The sequence below is a fragment of the Theobroma cacao genome, chromosome 7, assembly GCF_053813885.1.
Source record: "Theobroma cacao isolate CCN51 chromosome 7, ASM5381388v1, whole genome shotgun sequence".
Classification (NCBI taxonomy): Eukaryota; Viridiplantae; Streptophyta; class Magnoliopsida; order Malvales; family Malvaceae; genus Theobroma; species Theobroma cacao.
In genome coordinates this window covers 9,177,634-9,202,143 of record NC_142645.1, presented here as the reverse complement: position 1 = coordinate 9,202,143, position 24,510 = coordinate 9,177,634, and the positions used below count along the sequence as shown (strand labels likewise).

The 24,510-nt window shown below is 30.1% G+C and overlaps 1 protein-coding gene and 2 pseudogenes across 3 annotated transcripts in view; all 3 read right to left on the bottom strand.

Annotated features, from left to right (window-relative positions):
• Positions 1-23,152, bottom strand: part of LOC18594371 (rust resistance kinase Lr10-like) — a 61,261-nt gene extending 38,109 nt beyond the window's left edge. The window contains exons 1-4 of one of the 2 annotated variants that reach the window (XR_016027417.1): positions 22,383-23,152; positions 21,981-22,081; positions 21,844-21,873; positions 19,194-20,294 (exon numbers count right to left, since the gene is read on the bottom strand). Coding sequence is in view for 1 of the 2 variants with exons in the window: in XM_018124929.2 (XP_017980418.2) it covers positions 19,252-20,294; positions 21,844-21,873; positions 21,981-22,081; positions 22,383-22,684 (1,476 nt within the window). In the remaining variant the exon portion in view is untranslated. Of the gene's footprint in view, positions 1-19,119; positions 20,295-21,843; positions 21,874-21,980; positions 22,082-22,382 lie in introns of those variants that run through there. The other variant, XM_018124929.2, reaches the window with a different exon arrangement.
• LOC148761632 (rust resistance kinase Lr10 pseudogene) lies at positions 3,642-4,256 on the bottom strand (annotated as a pseudogene).
• Positions 12,035-16,301, bottom strand: LOC18594372 (rust resistance kinase Lr10-like; annotated as a pseudogene). Its single transcript, XR_016027416.1, has 4 exons — positions 15,560-16,301; positions 15,129-15,229; positions 14,991-15,020; positions 12,035-13,388 (listed from the first exon to the last, which is right to left on the bottom strand). The product of XR_016027416.1 is annotated as a rust resistance kinase Lr10-like (transcript).
• Positions 23,153-24,510: the final 1,358 nt, after the last annotated feature.

Genomic DNA, 24,510 nt, shown 5'->3' with positions numbered 1-24,510 from the left:
ATTTCAATTTGACTCCGAATTGATCCTCGAACTCCTAATTACCATTTTGAGTCATCTCTGAACTGTGAAACTCTTAATTTCACCTTAAAATTCTTATTTGAACTAGTTCGAGGCTTAATCGACTTAATGATACCATTAGGGGCAATATCGTCTTTTAACGATTTCTCGAACTTCCTAAATATACAAACATTCTATCGAGCATGTGAATGATATTATAATTATTTTACAAAGCAGGGTTTGACAAATGGTGAATACATAATCACTCATGAATTTTGTCTCATCTGAATCTGAGATTAAGTTAACATTATTGTACCTTTCTAATGCAATGGAAAATCTATTATATAAAATACCATAGTTTGTGGTACATTTCAAATATTTCATTACTCTATTCAAGACAGTTCAATGATCTTGATTGAGACTTTATGTATATTTACTCAGTCTATACATAACATAAGCTATACCAAGTCAAGTATAATTCATCAAATGCATCAAACTTCTAAAAATCTGTGCATACTAAGGCTGAGCCATACTATCATCTATATTTTTCTTTAATTGGGTATTAACATCATAAGGAGTATTCACAAGTGTGACATTAAAATGTCTAAACTTTTTAAGTAACCTCTCAATATAATGCTTTTGTGTTAGCATTAGGCCACTCTCACATCTTATGACTTTAACACCCAAAATAATATTGGTTTCTCCCAAATCTTTCATATCAAATTTATAAGTTAAGAAACATATTGTTTTATTTACCACATCAATGTATGTACCACAAATAAACATATCGTCAACATATAAGCTAATAATCATATATTCGTTATCAATAGTTTTTGTGTACTCACATTTATCAACTCCAATAGTAAAAAATCTATTATTAACAAGAATTTAATCAAATTTCTCATACCATTATTTTGGTGCTTGTTTTAAGTATATAGAGATTTAATTAATTTACAAATTTTGTTTTCTTGACCAAGAAGTACACATCCCTCGAGTTGTGTCATATAAATTTCTTCTTCTAAATCATCATTTAAAAAAACTGTTTTAACATTCATTTGATGAACAAAAAGTTTGTAAATCGAAACTAAGGCAATTAAAATACAAATAGATGAAATTCTTGTTACTAGAGTAAAAGTATCAAAATACTCAATATTTTATTTTTTGGTAAAACCCTTAGCAACTAATTTAATTTTGTATTTATCAATAAAATAATCAAGATTAATTTTTTAAAAAAAATTCCATTTACAACCAATTGGCTTAGCTTCAGGTGGTAAATAAATTAATTCCCGGGTTTGATTCTGTAAAATAGAATCAATCTCATTTTGTATAGCTTCTTTTCAAAATGGACATTCTTTAGAAGAAATTGAATTAGCATAATTTAAAAGATCATTATCTACAAGATAAGTGTAAAAATCATTACAAAAAGAAATTTCTTTCTTTTGTCTTTTACTTCTTCTCAAATCATCATTTTGCATTTAAAAAAACATTTTCAGTAAAAGATGGAAGAAAATTTGTATCAGTTCTCAATAGAAAAATATGTCAAAAAAAATTCAACATTTTTTGTTTTAATAATTGTATTATTATCAAAAACATCATTTTTTAGTACAAGAAATTTATATGCAGCACTATATTTGGTATAGCCAATAAACATGCAACCGGACATCTTAGAGTCAATTTTTCTTTTCTTAAAATCAAGAAGCATAACATTAGCTAAACACTCTCATACTTTTAAATATTTTAAGTTAGAAAAATAGACTTTTCACAATTCATAAGGTGTCTTATCAGTTTTCTTGTAGTGAATTCTATTTTGAATATGACATGCAAATAATATAACTTCACCCTACAAATTTTCATGTGCATTAGAACTAATAAGCATATAATTCATCATTTCTTTTAATGTTTTAGTTTTCCTTTCAACTACACTATTTGATTCAGTAGAATATGAGAGAGTAATTTTATAAATTATTTTTTTCTTTTCACAAATATCATTAATAGGTAAATATTCACCCTCTCTATCTAATTTAACTTTTTTTTATTTTTTTATTCAGTTTATCTTCTATTTCAACTTTATACTTAAGAAACATGTCAAAAGCAAATAAAATCTCCCTTCACCTGCCCCCACCAAGAAGAAAACAAATGAAAATAAAAAAGAATTTTGGAAAAATGTTTTGGTTATAGTTTTGACCTGTTTTCACCTAGTGTAATCCAATTCTTGAAATAAAAACAAATCACACTTAAATAACTAAATACTTCACGTTAAATCTTTTTGACATAAACTAAATTTTTTTTCCTTTGCCAAAATACCAAACAATGAAACTTGTCATCCAGAGCATAAACTTTATACCAAATGGGAGCGAAAATCAGAACCCATTTCCAATTTTAACGTAAATCCCATAATTCAAATAAAATTCATAGACTTTTTAGTGACTCACTATAACGAAGTAAGAAGCAATGAGGAGGAATCCAGAAGACCCGAAAGCTCGCCAAGTGAGAGTGCCAAGCAAGAAGGAAGCGAAAATTTCGGAGAGAGAAAGCCCCGCTACTAAAAGTGCAGTCCCGACGACGAAGATCAGGATGTTGGTAAGGAAGGCCGATTGCCACGTGGCGGTGAGGATTGGATGATGTCCATGGCTCTTGATACTGCGCCGTGGCCTGGAAACGCGTTGGGCCTGTGAAGGAATTGCATTTTGGGGGGTTTGGGTTTGGGAATTATAGGGTTAGGGTTTAGGAAGATCGGGGATTTTTGGGGGGGAATGTGGGAATTGGTGAGAAGAAACCGGAGGGGATTTGAAGTGAAGGTGAAGCAGAGTAGTTGACCATGCCATTCTTATGAGCTGTTTCTGAGTAACGAAGAAGCATTGACGAGAAAAAGGTGCTTGTGTGTCTTAAAATTTTCACTTAAAAATGAATCATTTACTTATTTAATTATTAAATAAAATTATTTAATTATAATTTGGATTTTTGGGAGTTATAAATTTAAGTTTTTGTAAGTTTTGGATCCAATAAATCTTGGATTTTTGATCATTATGAGCTCGGTTCGTTTTAGATTCGAGTCATGTTAACATTGAATTGTGTCGGATTAAATTAATATCATTTTAAATTCACGTATTTTCATATTGAAATTTTTAATTTTTGTCATTTAATTTGAATTAAGTTGAATTTGATTTCAAATCATTTTAAATAAATTTTTGAATTGGATAAAATTTGACTTTTTAATTAAGAGAGAAAACTCAAATAATTTTTTTTAAATAAAAAATTATAATTCCAAGCATGGTTGAGGAATATTTTTAATTTTTTTAAAACGTAAGTTAATTATTTGCAATAATATAACGATTGTATCGATAATGCTATTTAAAGTCTTTATTCTTTATATGAGCAAAAGACTTTTTATATAGACAAAATACTTACGAGATACCATTACAACTCTTCTAAAATAACACCTTCGCACGCTCAAAACTCCAACTCAGTATCCTTCTTTTCCTTGCTATACTTTCTTCCTCACCATTCTATATTGTTTTTTTTTTTTTGGTTTTTTTTGGAAGAGAGAAGATTATGCCTCAAGCTTAAGGTTTCTACTATAAAAATTATAAAAGTAGTATGATAAAGTAGTGAAACATTGCTTAACGTACAACATTAAATATTACTTATAATACAACTAATGGTTTGGTTGACCTTTCAGAGAAAGCAGGCTTGGGAGGCATTTCAAGGAGCTCAACTTCACTTTCAAGCATCTCCAAGACTTTGCTTATTGAAGGACGATCTGTGGGCTTCATCTATATGCACCAAAAGGCTACTATTACCATTTTCCTCATAATTTTGTTTTCATTTTCCGTTACATCTCCAAGTTCTATGATATATCCTTCCTCAAGTCGATCATAAATTCAAAATGGAAAATAAATTTGACATGAATGTTCAGCAGAGACATTCACATTTTTTCTCCTTCCGACAATTTCCATTAACATCATTCCAAAACTATAAACATTATATGAAATGCTTCCAATATTTTTATAGAACAATTCAGGAGCCATATATCCTAATGTACCTCTTGCAGCTGTAAGAGAGACAATACTGTCATCCATTGAATACAACTTTGCAAGGCCAAAATCTGAAACTTTCGGGATGAAGTTCTCATCTAGAAGAATGTTATGTGGCTTGATATCAAAATGTAAAATTTGCATTTCACAACCTCTGTGTAAATATTCAATACCTCGAGCCACTCCCAATGCAATCTCAAACATTCTTTGCCAACCCAAAGATGAAAAACATGATTATAGAATATGTGTATGTTGTTTACTAATTTAATTTGGGCATGCGCTGCCATATTTTCACAAACAAACTCCATAGAATAGTTTGAGAAAAGGTTCAAATTTACCACCAATCTACTTAACATGATGGATCAAATTTACTATTCATTTTTGAATAAGTGTAATTTGTATTATTGTACTTTTTAGTTTATTTCATAACTTTTAATTATTTTTAACCAATCTAAAAGTATAGTGACAAAATTATACTCATTCAAATATGATCATAATTTGGTCCATCATCCAAAGTAAAATGATAAATTTGGACATAATTTTTATTTTGACCAGAAAACATTGTAACAACATAAAAATATCTTGCTTAAAAAACCTAATTAATGTAGTTTATTACTATTGATGAATCATTTATAGTGGATCTTTTTTTATTTAATTATTTTATCCTTTATGGAATCTCTTTTATACATAAATATACAAGTATGCAATACTCATAAAAATTATATATATATATATATATATATGAGGGTTCAAGTTACACATTGATTAAGTTTTATACCATTTTATAATTTAATATGCATTTATTTTTTAGCAAGCTAACTTTATTTGCATCGAATCGTACATATAAAGTTTCAAGGCAGTGAGATATCCGTATCACAATGGTAGAGAATATTACTTTTTAATATATTTTTAACGGTTAAAATTTTATTGTTATCATATAAATAATTAGATATTTTCAATTGATTTTAAACTTTTCATGCATGATCTACGTAAATTGTGTATAAATGGAATACAACAGTTAAATTAACAAAATATAAATTATATAAAAAAATATGAAAAGGTGCAAATTTAACTAATTTCACACACATATACACACACACACATACGTAATATTTTAAAAAAATTAAAGCTATTTAAAAAAATTCAAATAAACTTTATTCTTTCATTGTATGTGATCAAGTTCTTAAACGTTTATTTTGGAACAAATAAACAGTTTTAATTAATAGTTAACTAATTGTTATTAATTAAAATGTCACTTGTCATTTTATATCATGTAACGTTAATGTATCATGTTGACATGTCATAGTATGTGTGATGATGATATGGTCACGTGCTATTTTTACGATTCACGTCAGCATCATATTAATGTCACATGAATATGAAATGATAAATAGCATTTAAAATAATAACAATTATTCAATCGTTAATTATATAGGTTTATTTGAATCAAAATAAAAATATAATGCTTTGATTGAACAAAATAAAAAAAAGTTATTTGCATTTTTTAAAATAATTAAAAATTTTTTAATATATTTAAAATAATATATTTATTATTATTATTATAAAATTAGGAATTTCCAAATTTCATCGCAAATATATAAAATATAATTTAAATAAAATAGATCAATTTCCTCTTCCAAAAAAAATCAATTTCTATATCTTATATTTATTTTTTGTAAGTATAAAAAAGTTTTTTTTTGAATATTATGTGTAAAACAGTTTAACCAGAAAGATTAAAAAAGAGTTAGGATAATGTTATCTTTATTGCTTTGCTAATTATTTCTGTGACTGCAATTGAAATCAAATCTTCCTTTGAACAAGTGGAAAAAACACAATATAATAATTAAATTTGCATTTATTTATTTTTTCATCAACTTGTGCTTTTCATCAACTTTTACAGAAATTCTCTTACTTCATGGGGAAAATGGTGCGGTTATTCCTGCTCACTTGTCTTCGTTTGAAAACTCAGTCAAGTCAACTAACTAAAGCCAACCACTTTAACACAAAGCCAATCATAGCTCTTAGCTGATTTTCTACTCAAACAGAAATAAGTGAAGAAATATCGTATGCAACTAATTGATAACGAAACTGACATAAAAGGAATCTTACTTCATAATTTGTCTGAGTTGAGAGATTAATATAAGCCTCCAATAAGATATAAATAAAATCACTCGAGTAATCTAATAAATTGATTATGTAGTCTTCAAATTTCACCGTTGATCTATTAAGTCTAAAAGGACTAATCAGTCCATATTTTAGATTTTTTTTATATGTATAAAAAGTTTAAAAAGAAAGATTAATTAAGAACTAAGATAATCTTATCTTGGTTGCTCTGCTTATCATTCTCTGGCTGCAAATGAAAGCAAATCTTAAGAAATTCAATTAGCTTAGAGTCTAGAGCCACAGGGAAAAAACACACTACAATAAATTTGGCATTTAATTTTTTTAACTTGTATTATTAAAAATATTTTATTTCAAATTTGGCTGCTCTATGCAATCTTTTATTAGAAGTATTTTGGACAAAAAGAGAGATTTACATGCATATATGGTGACAAAGACTGCAGTTTTATAAAAGCTGTTAATTATATATGAAAATGAATTGCACCTAAAAGGTTTAAACAACTAATACTATAGATACGTACATACATAAAAATATAAATATAAGATATAACATATTTTCTTTGTATATGTAATACCCCTCACAAGTTATATATTATAAAAACATTTACATTTATTAAGCTATAGTTTTATAAAAATAAATAAGTAGATGTTCTTTTAGTATTTTATTTAATTGCAGTTTTAACTTTTGGTGCCTTAATAATTAAAAAATAGAAGAAGGGGTCTTTAAGTAAATAAAAAAGTTTAATTAATGTCAGTTTTATTTATCACATTTAAGTTAGTGGGGTTAAGGTTAGTATATCTTACCTGACAACAACTCACTAAATCATGTTTAAAAAAAAATAGTGAAAGTTAGGTTAGTTTACAAGTTTATTTCATCATACTCAAACGATAGGCAGTCAGAAGAGCTTAACACCAAGGAAGAAGAAAGACAGAAAAAAGGAAAAAATATTCAAGGGATTGCTGATTAAGTTATGTTTAGGGTTGTATTTTCATAGTTTGGGCACAAAAGCCTAGGTGTTCAGTGTGTGGTGGAGGACATCGAGCTGCTGAATGTAGACAATAGGGCCATCGTATTGCTAATTGTCCTTTAGTCCTTCAAGAATCTCAATCTGTGTAGAGGTCGCAAAACTCTCGAACTTTTGAAACTGCAACGCAAAGGACTCAACCCACTCATGTTGTTTAGACTACGCAAACACCTTCTTTTGAACATCAAAAAGTGGGAAGACCTTGCACCCAGGGGCGTGCTTATGCTATCACTCAATCGGATGTAGAGGCATCCAACACCGTTGTCTCAAGTACACTGCTAGTTGCCTCAGCTTTTACTCATGTATTGTTTGATACCAATGCATCTCGTTCTTTTGTATTTGCTACATTTTTTCGAAAGTTTGCTTTGCCTTGTATGCTTCTAGATTATGAACTATGCGTAGACACTCTAGTTAGAGGTGATATTATCTCTGATCAGATTTATAAGATGTGTGTGGTAAGGATTGAAGATAGAGAATTGCTTACAGATCTTCATGTTTTAGATATGTAAGATTTTGATATAATTCTGGGGATGGATTGGTTAGTTGCAAATTTTGCTAAAGTTGATTATCGAGGGAAAAAGGGTAGACTTTGAGATTCCCGGGGAAACACCTTTTTCTTTTCATGGTAGTGGTACTTACACTCCTTTGCGAGTCATCTTTGCTTTGAAAGCTAGGTGATTGCTTACTAGTGGTTACAAAGGATTTTTGGCAACTGTTATAGACACTAGAATGAAGGAGTTAATGATTGAAGATGTTCTTATTATGGGGGAATTTCCAAATTTTTTCCTAAAGATCTACTTAGTTTACCTCCTAATAGAGAAATTGATTTCTCTATTGATTTGGTTCCAAAAACTGACCCTATTTCTAAAGCTCCTTATAAAATGGCTCTTATAGAATTAAAAGAGTTGAAAGAGCAGTTGCAAGAACTTCTTGATAAGGGCTTTATTAGATGTAGTATATCTCCTTGGGGAGCGCCAGTGTTATTTGTGAAGAAAAAAGATGGGAGTATGAGGTTGTGCATTGATTATCGGGAGTTAAATAAGGCAACCGTGAATAATAGGTATCTTTTGCCTGGGATAGATGATTTATTTGATCAACTAAAGGGCGCTTAAGTGTTTTCCAAAATTAATCTTTTATCTGGTTATCACCAGTTGAAGGTGAGAATTGAGGATGTTCCCAAAACTACTTTTCGTACCTGATATGGGCATTATGAGTTCCTTATTATGCCTTTTGGGTTGACAAATGCTCTAGTTACTTTTTTGGACTTGATGAATAGGGTTTTTAAACCTTATTTGGATAAGTTTGTGGTTATTTTTATTGATGATATTCTAGTGTATTCCCCTAGCTCAGCAGATCATAAAGAGCATCTAAGGGTTGTTTTGAAGACTTTGAGGCAGAAATAGTTCTTTGCTAAATTGAAGAAATGTGAATTTTGACTTTTTAGTGTTGTTTTCCTTGGGCATGTGGTGTTGAAAGACGGGATTTCAGTAGATTCAAAGAAAGTTGAAATAGTGGTGAATTGAAAGAGACCACATAATGTTTTTGAGATTCACAGTTTTCTGGGTTTAGTAGGATGCTGTAGGTAATTTGTAGAGGATTTTTTCTTGTATTGCCTTACTTTTAACCAAATTGATATGGAAAGGGATTCGTTTTGAGTGGACAAATGATTATGAAAAGAGCTTTGAGGAGATAAAGAAAAGATTAGTATTCGCTCCTATGCATACCAAGCCTATTAGTGGTAAGGGATTTGTTGTTTATAGTGATGATTCCAAAAAAGGACTTGGGTGTGTTCTTATGCAGGATGATAAGGTGATTGCTTATGCTTCTAAGCAATTGAAACCTTATGATGAGAATTATCCTACTCATGATTTAAAGTTGGCAGCATTGGTTTTCGCATTAAAGATTTGGAGACACTATTTGAATGGTGAGTCTTGTGAGGTCTTTACAGATAATAAAAGTTTGAAGTATCTTATCACGCAGAAAGAGTTGAATATGTGACAAAGAAGATGGTTAGAATTGTTGAAGGATTATGACTTGACCATCAATTATCACCCAAGTAAGGCAAATAGAGTTGCTGATGCTCTAAGTAGAAAAACGTTTGGGAACATGGCCACAATGATTACTTCCCAAAAACAGATTTTGGAGGACTTACGGAGGATGGATATTGGTGTATGTATACAGGGTTTTGGAGCATTATTGGCTAACATATGAGTACAACCAACTTTAATTCACCGGATTAAGACAGCCCAAGTAGATGATCTTCGACTTCAGCACATTAAACTTAGGGTTAATTCTGGTTTGAAACCAGACTTTAGGATTCATGATGATGACTCTTTGAGGTTTGGTGATAGAATTTGTGTTCCCAATGATGCAAAATTGAAGAGAGAAATTTTGTTGGAAGCTCATTATAGTAATTATACAATCCATCTTGGTGGTACCAAGATGTATCGAGATTTGAAGAACACTTTTTGGTGGAACAATATGAAGAGAGAGATTGCACAGTTTTTAGCCAAATGTTTAACATGTCAGCAAATTAAGGTTGAACATTAGAGGCCAGTAGAGTTATTGCAACCATTTCTTATTCTAGAATGGAAATGGGAACGAATTACTATGGACTTTATATCTGGTTTGCCGAGAACACTAAAAGGTAATTATGGCATCTAGGTGATTGTTGATAGATTAACAAAGTCTGCTCACTTCTTGGCTATTCGTACGAAAATGTCATTAGAAAAGTTAGTGGAGTTATATGTGGAGCAGATTGTGAGACTACATGGGGTGCTAGTGTCCATTGTATATGATCAAGATTCTCGATTTGTGGTGAAATATTGAGAGAGTCTACATAAATCTTTGGGTACTAGACTTAATTTTAGTACTACTTTTCATCTTCAAACAAATGGTTAGTCCGAGACAATAAATCAAATTCTTAAGGACATGTTGAGAGCTTGTGTCATGGATTTTGGAGTTTTTTGGGATCGACACTTGTCATGGACGAAATTTGCTTATAATAATAGCTATCAGTCTAGTATTCAAATGGCTTCATTCAAAGCTTTGTATGGTAAGAAGTGCAGGTCACCTCTTTGTTGGGATGATGTAGGTGAAAGACAATTATTGGGTCTAGATCTTATTCAACAAGCAGTTGAGAAGGTTTAGTTAGTTAGAGAACATCTTCGTACGACTCAAAGTAGATAGAAGAGTTATGCAAACAATAAAAGAAGGAAGATAGAATTTGAGGTTGGAGATCATGTTTTTTTGCTAGTTTCACCTACTAGAGGAGTAATGCAATTTAGGATTCGAGGAAAACTTAGTCCTTGTTATATGGGTCCGTTTGAGATTTTGGATAAGGTTGGTGATGTGGCTTATAGGTTGGCACTTCCACCTGCTCTATCGAGAGCGCATAACATGTTTCATGTTTCTTTGTTGAGAAAATATGTTCCAGATCCTAGTCATGTGGTGTGGTTAGCTCCTTTGATACTTAGAGAAGATTTGTCTTATGATGAGCATCCTCTATGTGTTGTGGATAGAAAGGAGCAAGTTCTAAGAAGGTGAACTATTCCTTATGTTAAGATCTAATGAAGTAATCATATAGAATGAGGAGCGACTTGGGATTTAGAAAAAATATAAAAAAGAAGTATCCCTGCCTTTTTGAGGACCAAGGTAAGAGTTTAAGGAACTAAAGTCCTTTTTAAGGAGGGAAGGATGTAATACCCCTCACAAAGTATATATTGTAAAAACATTTAGATTTATTAGGCTATAGTTTTATAAAATAAATAAATAAATGTTGTTTTAGTATTTTATTTAATTACAGTTATAACCTTGAGTGCCTTAATAATTAAAAAATAGAAAAAAGGGTCTTTAAGTAAATAAAGAAGTTTAATTAATGTCAGTTTTGTTTATCATGTTTAAGTTAGTGGGGTTAAGGTCAATTTGTTTTACCTGATCACAACTCACTAAACAACGTTTAAAAAAAAATAGTGGAGGTTAGGTTAGTTTACAAGTTTAAAAGAAAAGGTAGAAAACTCATGTCAGTTTATTTCATCAGACTCAAACAATAGGCAGTCAGAAAAGCTTAACACCATAGAAGAAGAAAGATAGAAAAAAGAGAAAAGTATTCAAGGGATTTCTGATTAAGGTATGTTTAGGGTTGTATTTCCATAGTTGGGCACAAAAGCCCTAAATTATTTATGTTTTCTTAACTTTTATTCAAATCCGGCACTATTCTGGTGACCTTTCGGTGGCATGATGGTTACCAATGGAAAGGTCTTGAAAAGATCTTTCCAATGGTTTTTGTAGCATCTAGTTTAGTTTTGTGGTTTAGAAAACATGAATTTTTAAAATTAATTGGAAACTTGGTTTTCAACTGTTTTGACAATCCAAATTTGGGTCATTGGAACTCCATATTCCGATAACATTTTTGGTCATATATTTGAGGGTTTTTGTAGTACGAAGTGAGATATTTGTTACTTACCGAGTAGTTGGACTCACTCATTCCTTCAATTTTTTTTTAGGTTGTGATCTGGTCAACTACGTGAGAATTTCAAGGAGTGATGTTTTAATCTAATAGCATTTAGGTTGTCTAGGATTTATTTAAATATTATGAACATCAAACTATCTTAAATTAGTATTCAAAGTTTTATCTTGACATGTTAACTTTATAGTTTTAGAGACTTAATTCTGAATATTGTCCAATTATGATTTATGAATTTCTACCGATTATGAATCACTTTGTTCTTCAGGTATTTTAGTGTCTTTCAGTTAGTGTTATAAGGTATATGTATTGGACCCTTGCATGTTTGTAAGATTACATCTTACAGGTATGTGGCGTCTGTTGTGCCTCGAGTTTGGGATGACAGCATAAGATAAGGGAAAAATAAAATTACATTTTCTTGCAATTTTTTTACAAGTGAGGAATGATTTATTCCATCAAAGGTCACATACAGGGCAATAAAGAAGTAGCAGAAACAAAACAAACCAAGGTAGTAGAGAAAATACAAACACTGCCTACTAGATCTAGGTGGAAACAAAAACTACGTACCATTCAAAAAACTAAATACAGAAGAAGTTGTCAGATTTAGCAAGATCACAATGTTGAGTGGTGTCCCAATGACAAATATCACGAGATAGCTGAGGAAGGCCGATTGCCACGTGTGCGGGGAGAATTCTTACTATATTTAGTTGACATTTCCAGAGAAAGAAGGCTTGGGAGGCATTTCAAGGAGCTCAACTTCACTTTCAAGCATATTCAAGACTTTGCTCATGGAAGGACGATCAGTGGGCTTCATTTGTATGCACCATAAGGCTACTATTACCATTTTCCTCATAATTTTGTTTTCATTTTCTATCAAATCTCCAAGCTCCATGATATCTCCTTCATCTAATCGATCATAAATCCATGATGGAAAATAAATTTGACTTGAATGTTCGGCAGAGGCATTCAAATTTTTTCTTCTTCCAATAATTTCCATTAGCATCATTCCAAAACTATAAACATCGGCTTTATATGAGATACCTCCGAGATTTTTATAAAACAATTCAGGAGCCATATATCCTACTGTACCTCGTGCTGCTGTGAGAGAAATAATATCATTATCCACTGAATACAACTTTGCGAGGCCAAAATCTGAAACTTTTGGAGTAAAGTTCTCATCTAGAAGAATGTTATGTGGCTTGATATCAAAATGTAAAATTTGCATTTCACAACCTCTATGCAAATATTCAATACCTCGAGCCACTCCCAAAGCAATCTCAAACATTTTTTGCCAACTCAAAGTGTTATTTTCAGCTGAAAATATAATTTTATCCAAGGACCCATTCTTCATGAAGTCATATACAAGAGCTTGTTTTGATCCCTTCACGCAAAATCCAATAAGTCTTACCACATTAACATGATGAATCCTTCCAATAGTTGCAACTTCATTGATGAAATCTTGGCCGTTAGCTTTTGAGTTGTTTAACAATTTTATCGCAACAAGTTGACCACTTCGAAGTTTTCCTTTAAACACAGAACCATATCCTCCTTGACCTAGTTTATTCTTGAAGCCATCAGTCATTCTTTTTATTTCAGAGTAAGAATATCTAATAGGCATTAAATTGTTTTGACTCTGAAGAAAATTCTCAATATCGTCATCCACAGACAAATGCCTTCTTTTCAATTTTCGTCTAACCAACACAATCAAGCAAATTATTCCCAAAAAAGTTCTTAGTAAAAGAATTCCTGTTTCAAAAAAAAAGTTACAAAACAATATGTAAATCAATTAGTTGGAAAACATGATTATAGAACATGTATATGTTATTTACAACTTTAATTTGGGTATGTGCTAGCTGCCATATTTTCACAAACAAACTTCATAGAATAATTTGAGATTAGGTTCAAATTTACCAATCTGCTTAAGGTACGTTAGTTTCTTTATCCTGAGTTGCTACCAAAATCTTGTTGAGTAGCATATTCTTTTTGGAAATTGTACAGGCTGCTCACTAACTATTTATGCCGTGAGAGTCTCTTGCAATCTATGTTTGAGACTCAAAATGGCATGATAGTGTTGAGGTTAATAAAAATTCACCTTTTTAAAAAATGATGGATTAAATTTACTATTCTTTTTTGAATGAGTGTACTTTTTAGTTTATTTCATAACTTTTGATCATTTTTAACCAATTTAAAAGTAAAGTGCCAATTATTCTCATTTAAATATGATCATAATTTGGTCTAAAGTAAAATGCTAAATTTGGACATAATTTTTATCTTGACCAAAAAACATTGTAACAACATTACAATACCTCACTAAAAAACCCTAATTAATGTAGTTCAATATTATTTACGAATCATTTATAGTAGATCTTCTCTTATTTAATCCTTTATTGAATCTCTTTATACATACATATACATATATGCAATACTCATATATATATATATATATATATATATATACCATTTTATAATTTCATATACAATTAAGTTTTAGCAAGCTAACTTTATTTGCATCCAATAGTACATATAAAGTTTCAAGTCAGTGCCATATTCATATCACATTGGTAGAGAATATTGTTTTTTAAATATATATTTAACGGTTAAAATTTTATTATTATTATACAAATAATTAGATATTTTCAATTGATTTAAAATTTTTTATGCATGATCTATGTAAATTGAGTACATATGGAATACAACGGTTAAATTAACAAAATAGAAATCTTATAAAAAATATGAAAAGGTGTAAATTTAATTAATTTCACACTGGTATATACACATACACACACACACACACACACATACATGCATAATACTTAAAAAAATTTCCTGAGCTATTTAGAAAAATTTAAATAAACTCTTATTCTTTTATTGTGTATGATCAAGCTCTTAAACATTTATTTTGAATCAAATAAGCTATTATAACAAATGGATAACTAACTGTTATTAATTAAAATACCATTTGTTATTTTAAGTCACAAGACATTGATATATTATGTTGACATGTCATAGTATATGGCATTATGACATGGTTACGTGGTATTTTCATCCTCCTTGTCAGCATCATATCAATGTCACATAAGTATAAAATAATAAGTGACATTTGAACTAATAACATTAGTTAACTATTATTTAGAAGGGTTTATTTGGTTCAAAATAAAAATATAATAGCTTGATTGAATGTAATAAAAATTAAGAAAAGCTTATTTGAATTTCTTTAAAATAGTTTAGGAATTTTTTAAATAATTTAATAATTTTTTGATTCATTTATATAATAATATATTTATTGATGTCATACATTATAATAATTGTAGAATTTAAGAGTAAATAAATAAGTATAGAATTTAGTACCTGTTATTGCAACACAAAGAATCTGGATTCCTGCAAAGATATTACCAATTCGGAAAATAAATGAAAATAGATACTATCAAAGTATAGGCAAATCCAATAATAATCAAAATATTAATGAACTCAGAACCGAAAGAATACCTTTACTAAATCCATTGATATGATATCGTCCAAAAAAAGCTATGTTGCCTACTATAAGTATATCCAGCGTAAGCATCAACAGCTTGAGCAAGGATAGCAATCTATAATTAATATTCAAAAAAGCACATCAAAACCATTAATCCTTAATAAGGCAAATGATATGTGCACTTTTAGTGTTGAAAATTTTTTAAATCCTTCTCTTTAAATTTTACATTAAAATATCGAGTTTAAATTTTAGATACAAATTTATACACATAATTAAAAAAGTAATTTAAAAGAATTCAAAACTAAATATTTTGATATTTGTTTATTTATCATATTTATTTATGCTAAAAATAATAAATATTACGATCCAAAAAATAATAGTAATAACAAATATTTTTCAAAAACTAAACAACACCAAATATTGCGGAATACTTAAAAATCCTCACACGTTAACGATTGAGTCCCACGACAGCCAAACATAATGATAATAGGAAGTTGACCATGAGAGTTGGAATCCCGTTAACAGCTTTGTGTAAATATCAAAAGTAGAGCGGCCGGTGATGTTGGCAAGCATGATTGGAACCTGGGCTTCAACTCTGCATGACTCATCGAAATCAGACGCTGTTGTATTTCCATCCAAAAAGTAAAAGTAAGCAGGTCGAGAGGAAGGGGTATTGTTGGTGCAACGAAAAGCATCGATATAAACGGAAGTGTAGTTGATTTGCATCGTGCAATTGACGAGATACATGATGCTATATTCAGAGGTGGTTCGATCGAGATATATTTTTTTCGAGAAAGAAGTGTACCAAGGATAGGAACTATGAGGAATGGAGCAGTTATCGTTGCCAAGACTCTCGTCTAAAAGTTGAATGGTTTCGTCACTATAAGAGATGTGTTGGACATAGAAATTCCCATGTTTCATGGGGAAAATAGTACGGTTATTCTGGCAAACTAGTTCAAGCTCCTTGTTACCACACCTATGAGACTGGGTTTTTAATCGAAAAGGGTAAGTGATGTTAATGTTTCCACAAAAAGAAGAACCACAGTGCTTGTTTTTTTCTGTAACGCGGCCTGGATCGGGGAATAGAAATGAAGCAAAAGCCAAAAGGCAAAGTAATGGAAGTATGACGCTAAGCATCCTAAAGTTTCAGTGGGAGATTAAGGTCCTAGTTTTGATACAGGCAAGTGAAGCAGTTCTTACATTTATTGTTAAAACCAAGTCTTCTTTTGAAAAGTCAGTCAACTAATTAAACCCAACCCGCAAAACACTTTTAACGACAAGCCTGTCATAGAGCTCCTAGATGATTTTCCACTCAAGCAAACAAGAAAGAAGAAAATCCGTGTATCCAACCAATTGGTACGTAGCGGAACTGATGGAAAAGAAATCTTTGTAATTCATCCAAGTAAATCTACACAGTAGGGATATTACTATAAACCCTCAATAATATATATAATATGACTTAAACAATATTATAAATTTTGGAATTTCAAAATTTCAAGATATATAAAATAATAATTCTGAAAAAATTTGATCAATTTCATATTTTACATTTATTTTTTAAGTATAAAACTGTATTTTTCTTTGGAGAATTATATATAAAAAAGTTTAACGAGAAACATTAAATCTTTGGATAATGTTATCTTCATTGCTTTCCTGATTATTTCTAGGGCTGCAATTGAAATCAAATCTTACTTTGAACAAGTGGAAAAAACACACTATGATAATTAAATTTGCATTTATTTATTTTTTTCTTTAACTAGTGTTGTTTAAAATCCTTTTGTATAGAACTTTTACGGAGTTCACAGTTCAATACATTTTTTTTGCTAATATTTTGGAGAAAAATATTACATGCATATAGTAGTAAAGATTGCACATTTTCAACAACAATTGACTATGAAAAAAAATTGTACACAAAAGCCTAAATAGCAATACTTTATACCGGACTAGAGGAATCACATTGTATCTCTAAAACTAAGTACTTTACATTTTTCTATAACTTCTTAGAGAATTAATATTTTAACAAATAGAATCATTACATTTAACAACTTATTCGCATTTATCATACACGTAAAGTCTCATATTAATTCAACATTCTTTTTACATCAACCGAGAATAATGCCTTTTTTCAATATATATTCAATGATTGAAATTTTATTTTTCTCAAATATGTAGTTAGTCATTTCCAATTAATTTGAAATTTGCTATGTATGAATATTTATATGAATATAACATAAAATGAACGGTTAGATTAACAAAATATAAATCAAATAAAAAGACATGAAAAAGTGTAAAACTAATTTAATTTTGTACTGGTATACGTAGATCTTTCCTCATACTTTATACATATATTTTCACTGTGTAATAAAAAATTATGCTATTTATGCATGTCTAAAATTCAATATTGACTTTTCAAAAAAAAAATTTCAAATTTGCTGCACAGACAAATATAAAGTCAGTCAAGCTGTTGAATGACTATCTAAAACAATCAAGCTCTTGGATAGTTTTTTGGTGGATATTAAAATTTGAAGACAAGTTACAACCAGTCAAACAACAAAAATAAGAAAAATATCTATTCAAATAATACCTATAATCATTAGCCATGCTTCTATAATTATTTTTGTAAGTTCTGCAGTAATGTAATCAAATAAAATTTGTAATCCTTTTTTTTTCATGTATTTTACACATAATATAATAAAATGGATTCGTTTGGATCTTTTTATCAAATTGTACCATTAACAATGATAAAATATTATAGTATAAATTATGTAACATATCACGTGAATATTCCGTCCTTACATTTTCATTAGTTGTTAACCAGAGAATAATTTGACTGAAGAAACAAAATAACGAGGAGAGGAACATCGATTGGTGCAATGGCAAGCATCAATGTAAACCGAAGAATTCATCTCCATCCTGCAATTTAAGAGATACGCATGACCCTATATTGACGTGCATGTATACATATGATGATGGAGATGTATACCCTATCTCCTACCGAGTGGCATGGGAAGCTTTTTCTACAAGGGGTGTAGCAAGGATAGGAACCATGAGGAATAGAGCAGTTATCCTTGTCAGGACTCACCTCCAAGACTTATATGGCTTTTTCCACATAGAAATTCTCATATATATTTCATGGGGAAAATGTGTGGTTATTCTTGCTCACTTGTCTTCGTTCGAAAAGTCAGTCGAGTCAACTAATTAAAGCCAACCACCTTAACACAAGCCAATCATAGCTCATAGCTGATTTTCCACTCAAATAGGAATAAAATCATTCGAGCAATCTTATAAATTCACTGTGTAATCTTAAAATTTCACCGTCGACCAATCAAGTCTAAAAGAACTAATCAGTCCATATTTTGCATTTTTTTGTATGTATAAAAAAGTTTAAAAAGTAAGATTAAATAAGAACTAAGATAATCTTATCTTGGTTGCTCTGCTAATCATTCTCTGGCTGCAAATCAAAGCAAACCTTCCTTTGAAAATTTAATAAGCTAGAGTCTAGAGCCAAAGGGGGAAAAACACACTACAATAAATTTGGCATTTAATTTTTTTTAATTTGTGTTATTAAAAATATTTTACTTAGGATAGAACTTTACAAATTTGGCTGCTCTGTACAATCTTTTATTAGAAGTATTTTGGGCAAAAAATTTGCACTTAAAGAGAGATTTACATGCATATATAGTGACAAAGACTGCGCTTTTATAAGAGCTGTTAATTATATATGAAAATGAATTGCACCCAAAAAGTTTAAACAACTAATACCATAGATACATAGGTGCATAAAAATATAATATAAGAGATAACACATTTTCTTTGTATAAAATAAGGGAAAAATAAAATTTACATTTTCTTGCAATTATTTTATAAGTGAGGAAATGATTTATTTCATCAGAGGTCGCATACAGGGAAATAGAGAAATAGCAGAAACAAAACAAACCAAGGTAGTAGAGAAAATACAAACACTGCCTGCTAGATCTTGGTGGAAACAAAAACTACGTACCACTCAAAAAACTAAATACAGAAAAACTAATCAGATTTAGCAAGATCAAGGTGTTGAGTAGTGTCCCAAGGACGAATATCACGAGGTAGCTGAGGAAGGCCGATTGCCACGTGTGCGGGGAGAATTCTTTACTACCTTTAGTTGACATTTCGAGAGAAAGAAGGCTTGGGAGGCATTTCAAGGAGCTCAACTTCACTTTCAAGCATCTTCAAGGCTTTGCTCATTGAAGGCCGATCCGTGGGCTTCATCTGTATGCACCATAAGGCTGCTATTGCCATTTTCCTCATAATTTTGTTTTCATTTTCTTTCAAATCTCCAAGCTCCATGATATCTCCTTCGTCTAATCGATCATAAATCCATGATGGAAAATAAATTTGACTTGAATGCTCGGCAGAGGCATTCAAATTTTTTCTCCTTCCAATAATTTCCATTAGCATCATTCCAAAACTATAAACATCGGCTTTATATGAGATACCTCCGATATTTTTATAAAACAATTCAGGAGCCATATATCCTACTGTACCTCGTGCTGCTGTGAGAGAAATGATATCATCGTCCACTGAATACAACTTTGCGAGGCCAAAATCTGAAACCTTTGGAGTAAAGTTCTCATCTAAAAGAATGTTATGTGGCTTGATATCAAAATGTAAAATTTGCATTTCACAACCTCTATGCAAATATTCAATACCTCGAGCCACTCCCAATGCAATCTCAAACATTTTTTGCCAACTCAAAGTGTTATTTTCAGTTGAAAATATAATTTTATCCAAGGACCCATTCTTCATGAAGTCATATACAAGAGTTTGTTTTGATCCCTTCACGCAAAATCCAATAAGTCTTACCACATTAACATGATGAATCCTTCCAATAGTTGCAACTTTATTGATGAAATCTTGGCCGTTAGCTTTTGACTTGTTGAACAATTTTATCGCAACAGGTTGACCACTTCGAAGTTTTCCTTTAAACACAGAACCATATCCTCCTTGACCTAGTTTATTCTTGAAACCATCGGTCATTCTTTTTATTTCAGAGTAAGAATATCTGATAGGCATTAAATTGTTTTGACTCTGAAGAAAATTCTCAATCATGTCATCCATCGACAAGTGCCTCCTTTTTAATTTTTGTCTAACCAACACAATCAAGCAAATTATTCCCAAAAAAGTTCTAAGTAAAAGAATTCCTGTTTCTCAAAAAACAAAAAGTTACAAAACAATATGTAAATCAATTAGTTGGAAAACATGATTATAGAACATGTATATGTTATTTACAACTTTAATTTGGGTATGTGCTAGCTGCCATATTTTCACAAACAAACTTCATAGAATAATTTGAGATAAGGTTCAAATTTACCACCAATCTACTTAACATGATGGATCAAATTTACTATTTATTTTTGAATGGTCGTAATTTTTATTATTGTACTTTTTAGTTTATTTCAGAACTTTTGATCATTTTAACCAATTTTAAAGTACAGTGACAAAATTATACTCATTCAAATATGATCATAATTTGATCCATCACCCAAAGTAAAATGATAAATTTGGACATAATTTTTATTTTAACAAAAAATCATAGTAACAACATAAAATATGTTACTAAAAAAATCTAATTAATGTCGTTCAATATTATTTATGAATCATTTATAGTGGATCTTCTCTTATTTAATTATTTTATCTTTTATTGAATCTCTTTTATACAAAAATATACATATATGCAATGTTCATAAAAATTATATATATATGTATATATATTTATGCATTGGTTAAGTTTTACACCTTTCTAATTTCATATACAATTAACTTTTAGCAAGCTAACATTGTTTGCACCTAATCATACATATAAAGTTTCTAGTCAAAATGACATTCAGAGAGCATTGGTGGAGAATATTGTTTTTTAATATATATTTAACGATTAAAATTTCATTGTTATCATACAAATAATTAGATAGTTTCAATTGAGTTAATATTTTTCATGCACGATCTACGTAAATAGAGTATATATGGAATACAACGATTAAATTAACAAAATATAAATTGTATAAAAAATATGAAAGGTGTAAATTTAATTAATTTCACATTGATATATATATATATATATATATATATATGCATAATACTTCAAAATTTCTTTGAATTATTTAAAAAATTCAAATAAACTCTTAAGCTTTTATTGCATACAATCAAGTTCTTATATTTTTATTTTAAACCAAATAAATCATTATAACTAATGGTTAACTACCAGTTATTAATCAAAATACAACTTACTATTTTATGTCACGTGACATTAACATGTTATGCTGACATGACATTTTTACCCTCCACGTTAACATCACGTGAGTATAGAATGATAAGTTTTTTTTTTTTTTATAATAAGAGGAGGGGGGATTCGAACTCTATTTTTTTAGGCAGGGGGATTATGCACCAAGCAATAAGCTAAATGCTCTGGTGCGAGTATAGAATGATAACTTGAATTTGAATTAATAAAAGTTAGTCAACCGTTAATTATAAAAGCTTATTTATTTCATCATAAATGTATAAGAGTTTAATTGAACAAAATAAAAAGAGCAAGACTTATTTAAATTATTTTAAATAATTAAAATTTTTTAATATATTTATTATTATAATAATAAATCAGTAATGTCAATCTGAATCTTAGATTTACATTACTATGTCATACATTATAACAATTATAGAATTTAAAAGTAAATAAATAAGTGTAGAATTTAGTACCTGTTATTGCACCACAAAGAATCTGGATTCCTGCAAAGATATTACCAATTCGAAAACAAATGAAAATAGATACTATCAAAGTAAAGGCAAATCCAATAATAATCAAAATATTAATGAACTCAGAACCGAAAGAATACCTTTATAAAATCCATCGATATGATCTGCTTCAAAAAAAGTAACGTTGCCTCTTATAAATATCTTCAGTGGAAGCAACAACAACGAGAGCAACGATCGCAATCTATAATTAATATTAAAAAATGCACATCAAAACCATTAATCAATAATAAGGCAAATGATATGTGCACTTTTACTGTTGAAAATGTTTTAAATCCTTCTCTTTAAGTTTTACATTAAATAGCGAGTTTAAAATTTTTGATGCAAATTTATACACATGATTAAAAAAGTAATTTAAAAGAATTCAAAACTAAATATTTTGATTTTTTTTTATTAATTTATCAGATTTATTTTTGCTAAAAATAATAAATATTTTTCAAAAACTAAACAACACCAAATATTGCGGAGTACTTAAAAATCCTCACACGTTAACAATTGAGTCCCACCGCAGCCAAACATAATCATAATAGGAAGTTGACCATGAGAGTTGGAATCCCGTTAACAGCTTTGTGTAAATATCAAAAGCAGAGAGGCCGGTGATGTTGGCAAGCATGATTGGAACCTGGGCTTCAACTGTGCATGACTCATAGAAATCAGACTTTGCTGTATTTTCATCCAAAAAGTAAGAGTAAGGGGGTTGAGAGGAGGAAGGGGCATTGGTGCAACGAAAAGCACCGATATAAACGGAAGAGTAGTTGATCCGCATCGTGCAATTTACAAGATACATGACGCTAAATTCAGAGTTATCTTTGCCAAGACTCACGTCTAAAAGTTATCGTGCAATTTACAAGGGGGGTACGAAGGATAGGAACTATGAGGGATGGAGCAGTTATCGTTGCCAAGACTCACGTCTAAAAGTTTAATGGTTTCGTCACTATAAGAGATGTCTTGGACATAGAAATTCCCATTTTTCATGGGGAAAATGGTGCGGTTATTCTCGCACACTAGTTCATAACTATCGTGACCACAACTACGAGGCTGGGTTTTTAATCGAAAAGGGTAAGTGATGTTAACGTTTCCACAGAAAGAAGAGCCACAGTGCTTGTATTTGACTCTAGCGACGCCTGGATCGGGGAATAGATATAAAGCAAAAACCAAGAGGATAAGTAATGCAAGTATGGCGCCTGGCATCCTAAAGTTTCAGTGGGAGAGAAGGAGATTAAGGTGCTAGTTTTGACAGAGGCAAGTAAAGAAGCACTATGATGTTCACTTAGTTTTATTCTTAACCAAGTCTTTGTTTAAAAAGTCAATCAACTAATTAAAACCAAAACAGTAAAACACATTTAACACAAAGCCTGCCATAGTGCTCGTGGGTGATTTTCCACACAAACAAACAACAAAGAATAAAAAATGTGTCCAACCAACTGGCAGTGAAACTGACAGAAAATAAATCTTTGTAATTCATTCAAGTATATCTACACAGTAGGGAGATTAATATAATCCCTTAATAATATATAGTATGTATAATATGAGTCAAAAACAATATTATAAATTTTGGAATTTCAAAATTTCAAGATATATACAATAATAATTCTAAACAAAATTGATCAATTTCATATTTTACATTTATTTTTCTGTAAGTATTAAAAAGTATGTTTCTTTGGAGGATTATACATAAAAAAAGTTTAACGAGAAACATTAAATCTTAGCACAATGTTATCTTCATTGCTTTGCTAATTATTTCTATGGCTGCAACGGAAATCAAATCTAAGTTTAACGGAAAGGGTAATTGATGTTAATGTTTCAGCAGAAACAAAGAGCCACAGAAACAAAAGCCACGGTGCTTGTTTTTGCCTCAAGCGATGCATGCATCAAGGAGTAGAGAAAAAGCAAAAGCCAAGAGGCAAAGTAATGGAAGTTTTGCTCTCAGCAGCCTAAAGTTTCCGTGGGAGAGAAGGAGATTAAGGGCTTGATTAGTTTGTGAAAAAGCGCTATGATGTTCTCTTATCTTTATTATTAAAACCAAGTCTTCATTTGAAAAGTCAACGAATGCGACAGAGGATTTGGATTCTTAATCAGTTCCATACTTTACATTTTCTTTTCATATGTGTAAAAAATTCTAAGGAGGAAGATTAAAAAAACCTAGGATTATCTTATTTTCATTGCTCTGGCAATCATTCTAATCATTCTCTTGGTGCAAATGAAAGCAAATCTGCCTTTGAAAATTCAATTGACTGGAGTCTAGACCAAAGTGGAAAAAACACACTACAATAAATTTGCATTTAATTTTTTTTAACTTGTGTGATTAAAAATATTTTATTAGCATAGAATTTTATAAAATTTGGCAGGTCTATACAATTTTTGTTAGGAGAATTTAGGAAATATAATTGCAACTAAAGAGAGATAAACATGGATATATATAGTGGTAAAGATTTCACTTTTGTGGGTAGGTAAGAAAAAGAATTGCACCCACATATTTTCTTTGTATAAAGTAAGAGAAAAATAAAGTTACATTCTTTTTTCATATAAGAAAGCAAAAGCTAGGAGGCAAAATGATTAAAGTTTTGCGCTTTAGCATCCAAAAGTTTCCCCAGTGGGAGAGAAAAAGAGAGC